Raw genomic sequence first — 7,050 nt, 5'->3', positions numbered from 1 at the left:
GTTGCAATTGTGGGAAAATACATTATAGCTAAATTTGAATGTAACATTAACTCAGTTTTATTGTGAACCTCATACTCTAAATTGGTATATTTCACATACAAATGTTTGCACATTTTCAATTTAATTAATTAATATAATATTGACTTGCTATCGTTTATTTAATCATACTTACTCTTACTTTTTATTTATTTTTATTTTTTATAAACGTGAAATGTTGTTTATTTGCGCAATGAAGCATTGTGTATCTGGCTGCTGAAGATGTTTGTTAATATTGTTCAGTTATTGATTTTTTTTTGTCTGCATATTTGTTCTGCAGGGGCGTCATGCAACCACAAAACAAACCCACTATTTAAACCTCTTGAATTAATGCTGAAGTCAGCAGATTCTGGCTAAATTCAGATTTTCCCTCAATAAATCAAACACGATTAAACCATCATGACAATCTGATTAATATATCACGCCCCCTAATCCGATTGTTTCCATGGCAACGTCGGTGCCTCCTGTTGATTGGTTATCCCTGAATCAAACACGTGGTTGACGAGGCTTCAAATATGTGGTTCCCCTGAGCATCAGACTCTGAGCGCTTCACCGGTTAAAACGGACACTCTGAAATATATTTTGTTTGTGTGCCAAACTGGGATTAATCTTCACCATCATGGTTGAGCAGTTTGTTGGAACCTGGACTCTGGTTTCCAGTGAGAACTTTGAAGAATATATGAAGGCAATCGGTATGGACATACTTACTTATTTTTCACATTATTGTAAACTGAGGGGATGGTGCTAATGATCGGTTAAAAGTCCAAATGTAAGGGTGGGAAACTTGGCAATGTGTATATAGCTTCTGTCAATCATCCATGCATCATTTACACAGCCTCAGACAATTAACAGTATCTGATTTCTCATTGTGTTGAAGGTGTGGGCTTCGCCACCCGGCAAATGGGCAATTTGGCAAAGCCTAACCTGGTGATCAACGTGGACGATGCTGGGATCATTTCGATGACTTCTGAGACGACTTTCAAGACTACAGAGATCAAGTTCAAGCTAGGCGAAGAATTCGACGAGACTACTGCAGATGGCCGAAATACTAAGGTGGGTCATCTTTTGTCTGTCAGGCTTATTTTTATAGATTCATTACTGTGCTTCTGACTGCCAAACGTGTTTTTGTTTGTTTTGTCAGACGATCGTCACTCTTGATAATGGCAAACTCGTGCAGCAACAGACATGGGATGATAAGAAGACGACACTAGAACGAGAGATTATTGATGGGAAACTAACAGCTGTGAGTAATTAACTGAGCAATTATGCTATTAGGATTATGTAGTTTGTGGATGGTATTTTTATGCGTTCCTCGTTAAGTGGCTGAAAGTATAATGAAAGATTTCTAACATTTTAAACATTGTCTCAACAGAAATGTGTCATGGATGACGTGGTTGCAGTGAGGATCTATGGGAAAGGAGCTTAACTAAAGCTCAAAGTTGTTTAGATCAGACTCCAGTGTCTTGAATGTAATATATATGAATGTTTTTTAATGCAAACATTTTTCTAGAATATTAAGTTTAATTCACATGAAATATATTTTCGCCAAATGCACTGAGCTGTTGCCAAACATGCCAATAAAGTCTGAACTGTGACAATCTAATAGTTGTGCATTAATGTTTTTAATTTAACCAGGAGAGTTTAATTGAGATTAAGAATCTCTAATTTAAGGGAGACATGGCCAAAACGGCCATAAAAACATAGTTACTGAAAGAAACCACGCAAAGGAGACTAATATTAAAAGGAACCAAAAATCAAGCATGGGGAAAGTCTATTTTGTGCATTAAATAAAGTTAGCAAATGCAATGTTACTTTTACTTCAACAAAAAAGACTTGCTAGTATAAATGGGACACTTAACACTGCCATCATTGTGTGCACATGTATGGGTTCAAATGTCAAGATTTTATGCTTTTTTTACTTTGTCCAGTCTTTGAGAGATTGTTGCATACTAGTAGCATGCAACAATCTAGCATGATGCTAGTATACACTTGCTGGGGGAACTAATGTCCATATTTCCTTAACTTGATTTTAGTTTTGTTGACACAAAAAAAACATTTGTATGCTTACAGAACCTGAGATCAGAAATGTACAAGAACTTATCTCGGCAAATGAGAACACTGACCTATATTTTACTAATCATGTGCGTACGTTCTGGGTTTATTTTAATTAAGCCCCACTGCCTGTTAGTACTCATAGGCATGTGAGGGGTTGTAACATTCTGATACAATGGCCAGTTAACATCTTAAAACCCCTTTAAATGGCAATCCATTCTTCTAGTCTTTAAAGCTATTGGAAGTAGACAGGGGGCTTCACAGAGACCTTTTGTTCAAACCAGGAAAAGCAACATGTCATATTAGAGCAGCCCTCATGTGGGTGAATGGGAGGTGGGAAGGCCAAATCCCTGCTTGGGGTTAGACCGGTGACCTCTCTTGTGCCAAGCCCCTTTTGTCTTGGATGCATAGACGTGGAGTTCAAGCAAGTGCACATAATTTGTGTTAATTAGGGTTCTATGGGGCAGTATGTTGAGGCTCAACTGCTCAGAGCTTTCCAGACTTTAGTGAATGATTGTGACCCTGGGTGGTGCTCAGGAAACTGAGTACGGACTAATAAAAAGCTGATTTGTTATCTAGAGTGCCACGTTATATAAGAACATGCCACATACACACACGTATTGTTTCAGGGTTTTTGCATATGTTTTGAATGTAATATATGAATGTTTTTGAATACAAACATTTTTCTAGAAATATCTAAATGTTCTGTTTAATTTTAAATGAAATATATTTTCCTTAAATTGCATGTAAAAATACACATTGAGAGGTTTAAGAGGACATTCATTTCTCCCAAAATCATTTTAGATTTATGAATACCCTATTGTTAAGGATTAAGCTTACTTAGTAGAGTGTGTGGGTGAAGGCTTAAAGAAGCAGACCTCCTTTGAAAATGGTTTTACCCTTTAAAACACACACCACGAGCTGAGGAATTCACAGAAATTGTTCCTGTTCAATTTAGCTGCTTTGTTTAAAAAGGACTGAGTGACTTTGCACAAAAAATATTGTCTAACTAGTTTTTGTCATATTATCAAAAAATATATAGTTCTATTAGCTATTATTGATTAATAATTTATATAATACATCAACAATAATAACAAATTGCCTTAAATGATACCAGGACCTAAAGTGAGTATGAGTAGAAGCCAGCATACGGAGTTATTAATCCAACAAATGTTTTGTGACAAATAATACAAATTGTTTTCAAAACCAGGCTACAACAATTTTCAATGATCTACTAATCGCTTAAATACTAATTAATGATTTAATAATAATAGATGGAGGTGGCCTCATCTAAATATATCCAAGACCAAAACCAACATTATGAAGCGTTTTGCTGCACTACTTCGTTGCATGCTCATTTGAATGATTACATAATGTGACTTTAAAGACCACAAATGTCATAATCTCACTGCAGTTTTTATCTCACAGAAATGCTGCTCCCTTGCGGCTGATTCTTGAATAGCAGGCAATGATTGGACAGTACCACAATATTCTAATAAGGGGGTAAAGTTAGGGGTCACACTTATTTGTGTAAAGGACAAGAGTTTTATGAGAATTTGACTGTCTTTAGAAAGTAAATAACTTATTCATTTTAAGTCAATATATTTCCCAACAATGATGTTTATTCGACCGTAATGTTCACTTTACAGTTATCTTGTCTTTGTCCAAATGAAATGATCCGGAATGACGTCGTACGTGACGCTGCGCCATCATCAAACATGGCTGACGAAGAAAACACAAACATGGAAGTCGATAAGGAAAAAAATAAACCTTTTGCTAACTCAGTTAAGCCACTCGTGGACGAGGTTACACAAAGAATAGGCAGCCAGAACAATGTCAAAGGGAAGAAAGACGCCGGTGAATGCCGTGCCACAACGGAATACTGCGAGAAGCTGCAGGGGTGGATGTGGCAGTACTACACTGGATATGTCAACTGGCAGAGCTGGATGGCAGCGTCAGCCATGTACTGCCCTTATTATTTACAGTCAGACAGTGGGACGTCGACGTCACAGCTTGATATCAACTCTCAGAGCTGGTATAATGGTCCGTTTGGGCTTCCGATGTCGCCCTATCCACCTGCCGCCACCTCCCGGGCAGGTGAAGCCGCTGGCGGGGCTGCAGTGGCCGCACAGCCACAGCAGCCGCCGCAGGAGAATGGAAATGCACAGAGACCAGGTAAAAGCTGCAGGCTCTGAGCTCATCGTCTAGTGCCCAGGTTGTCAACATGTGATGGCACAGACAACCACTTATCGTTGCAAGATACCAGAAACAAAGACTCCAGTTATATTTTTAACATAGTTTTTAACGTGTATAAGGGTCTGAGACGTGATTCACAGTACACAGTAACTTGTTCCAACTTCGGGCCTGCATTTATTATGCAAGCTATCTGTGTACATATATACATGTGCAAACATACTGTACACAATCATGTACCCATGTCCATTCAGTCATTTCTTTGCACTATGTTTATAGTTTACAAATTACAGAACACTTGACAGACGGTTTACTTTAATTGTATTGTTGGTCATTGGTGACTGTTATATACATATGTTTTTTGTAAAACATTAATATGTGCACTCATTGTTTGACATACTTGTGTACATAGTAGTCCTGTCCTTTCTTAATTTGTCTTGCCAACTTTGTAGGCCTTGTTTATAGCTGTTTTTTTTTTCTTTTTTAATGTACATTAAAAAATAAAATAAACTGATTTGAATTATTTGTATGTTTACACATACTTGGCCAATCAAGGTGAATCTGATTCTGAGCTACAGGACACAATGTGCACTTTAGCGTGTAAGCAAATAAGTTCTAGGTAAATATTTTCGTACTATAAACAGTACTAAACAAAACCTAAGAATAACCATACCAAATGATGTTTCGCGTACGTTAAATACCTAATTGAACACATATGGGAACTGGAACTCCGAATGCAAGCCGGGCCTTATTATCACCCAACATAACCAAATACTCTTGTGGCTGAATGAGACCAAATCCATGCAGCCTGGTTCCTAAATCTTGTGGAAAGCTTCCCTAGAAGAGTGGAGACTCTTAGAGCAGCACATATGAGAACATTATTAGAATGACAATGTTTAACGAACACACATGTAAGTAAGTACAAACTTTATTTATAAAGCACTTTTGGAAACCAGAGTTGTAAGGTGCTGTGCAATGCAAACATTATGTGTGTAATGTTGTGGTGTTTGGTCATATAGTTTACTGTACCTGCTTGAATTTTATTTTTTCTGACTTATCACCAGGTCGGGAGTATGGCATTCCTTCACCTCTCCAAAGACTCCTGGCTGAGATGGTGGATTTCTTCATACTGTTTTTCATTAAAGCAACCATAATCATCAGTATTATGCATCTGAGTGGAATCAAGTGAGTTTCTTTCATTCTGTAAGTAGTAGTAGTAGTGGCCGTGAAATAATAATTAGGCCTGTGTTAAAAAAAAAGCCAAAACCAAACTGTAATAGAATAAACATCAATATAAAATAAATAATTTACTTTGTTTTTCAGGGATGTTTCCAAGTTCGCCATGCATTTCATAGTGGAGGAAATAGATGAGGACACATCGATGGAGGAGCTACAGAAAATGATGCTTGTTGCACTTGTGTATCGGATATTAGTGTGTTTTTACGAGGTGAGCACTCGTGTAAAAGTTTTCTGCATGCTAATACAGGAAAGGTGAGACGAAACAGTGGTCTCAATCTTAACTGTCAACTGTTTCTTTGTACATTTTGGAAAAGCCTTCATGCATTTAAGTGACACCATTGTCCCTTCAGATTGTGTGCATTTGGGGAGCAGGAGGCGCCACTCCAGGGAAGTTTCTCGTTGGACTCAGAGTTGTTACATGTGACTCATCAGTTCTGGTTCAGCCTAACAGGGTGCTTGTAGTGCCAGCAAATAATGTCTCTTTGTCTGCGTGAGTAGTTCATTTTAATCTCTGAGAATTTTCATAACGAATGCGACCCAAGTTGCTCACTCCTGTATGTATTGTAACCACTGTCTCTGTCTCCCTCTGCAGATCAATTGTTCGAGCCTTGAACAAGAACTTTTCAATCGCCTTCTTTTTCCCGGCTTTCATCACACTTCTGTTCTTCCAGCACAACAGGACTGTGTATGATATGGTAGCTGGTACAATTGTTGTTAAGCGTTCCAGGATCAGATGACGCAGAAGAACCCAGAAGAGAGTCCTACATTAATACTGAGCAGGCACTGTGTGTGTTTAAAAAAGCCTTTTTAAGCTATCGTCAGAACGTACAGGAGCATTACGTTGGTTGCAGAGAGTTTGATACACATCAGTATGAACTATTTCAATTCCCTACAACTTGGGTTTGGTTTGTCTCGGACACAGACTGTATTTCTGCATGTGTTTCTACATGCTGCTTTCAGAAACTGTTCCTGTGCCAAATTGATGTCTCATTTGAAGACAGGAATAATGATGGCATATGCCACCATTTGATTAACACAACATTTGCCTCTTTTTAAATACTAATCTTCCAGATTAAGGGTGAATGTCTCATGTCACTCAGTATTGAAGTCGCTAATCATGCATTCATGAGATTATACCTCCAGTATCTCTTTGTATTACATTTTCTTTCTTAAGAATTGTATGCCCAGACTTTTCAATTTTGAGTCATTGACCTTGGTATCGGCAGGAGTGATGCTTTATGATTATGTTTTACAGATGGTGAAATGCTGTGGTTTTAAGGCACATTTAATTGTATTGAAAGGAAACGTAAACCGTGCTCACAATTGCTCTTCCTTTTACTCTGACAGCATGTGTGTGACTGAAAAGTTAACGTATGACACATTTTATGTGATTAACAGTTTTTGCATTTAATAAGATTAAATGAAACCACCACTATGTCCCTGCATGTTTTGAGATGTCTGTCTTTTAGCAGTTTGTCTGCTATTTGATCATTTTCACAATGTTTTCGTACTAATGAATTGATACCTTTA

General features: G+C 37.7%; 2 protein-coding genes across 2 annotated transcripts; both read left to right on the top strand.

The window, feature by feature from the left end:
* The first annotated feature begins 407 nt into the window (after window positions 1–407).
* On the top strand, window positions 408–1,623 carry fabp4b (fatty acid binding protein 4b). Its single transcript, XM_029451346.1, has 4 exons — window positions 408–728; window positions 914–1,089; window positions 1,178–1,279; window positions 1,409–1,623. The coding sequence occupies exons 1-4, from the start codon at window positions 656–658 to the stop codon at window positions 1,460–1,462; spliced, it is 405 nt and encodes a 134-aa protein (XP_029307206.1). The 5' UTR covers window positions 408–655; the 3' UTR covers window positions 1,463–1,623.
* A 2,148-nt stretch (window positions 1,624–3,771) lies between these two features.
* LOC115020782 (protein FAM8A1-like) lies at window positions 3,772–7,050 on the top strand. The gene is given in 6 exon segments (XM_029450726.1): window positions 3,772–3,792; window positions 3,795–4,263; window positions 5,346–5,466; window positions 5,605–5,728; window positions 5,871–6,010; window positions 6,113–7,050. Coding segments are annotated over 6 exon segments (1,020 nt in total). The 3' UTR covers window positions 6,258–7,050.

This window comes from Cottoperca gobio, chromosome 16, assembly GCF_900634415.1.
Source record: "Cottoperca gobio chromosome 16, fCotGob3.1, whole genome shotgun sequence".
Taxonomy (NCBI): domain Eukaryota; kingdom Metazoa; phylum Chordata; class Actinopteri; order Perciformes; family Bovichtidae; genus Cottoperca; species Cottoperca gobio.
The sequence above is the reverse complement of the archived record's forward strand: the minus strand, read 5'-3'. Positions and strand labels throughout refer to the sequence as shown.

What these genes read in the sequence shown, in the direction of transcription:
- fabp4b (XM_029451346.1), top strand. Translation starts at nt 656, where the DNA reads ATGGTTGAGCAGTTTGTTGGAACCTGGACTCTGGTTTCCAGTGAGAAC. An exon ending in AGAATATATGAAGGCAATCG is followed by an intron (nt 729 to 913) that starts GTATGGACATAC and finishes ATTGTGTTGAAG; the next exon opens with GTGTGGGCTTCGCCACCCGG. An exon ending in CAGATGGCCGAAATACTAAG is followed by an intron (nt 1,090 to 1,177) that starts GTGGGTCATCTT and finishes TTGTTTTGTCAG; the next exon opens with ACGATCGTCACTCTTGATAA.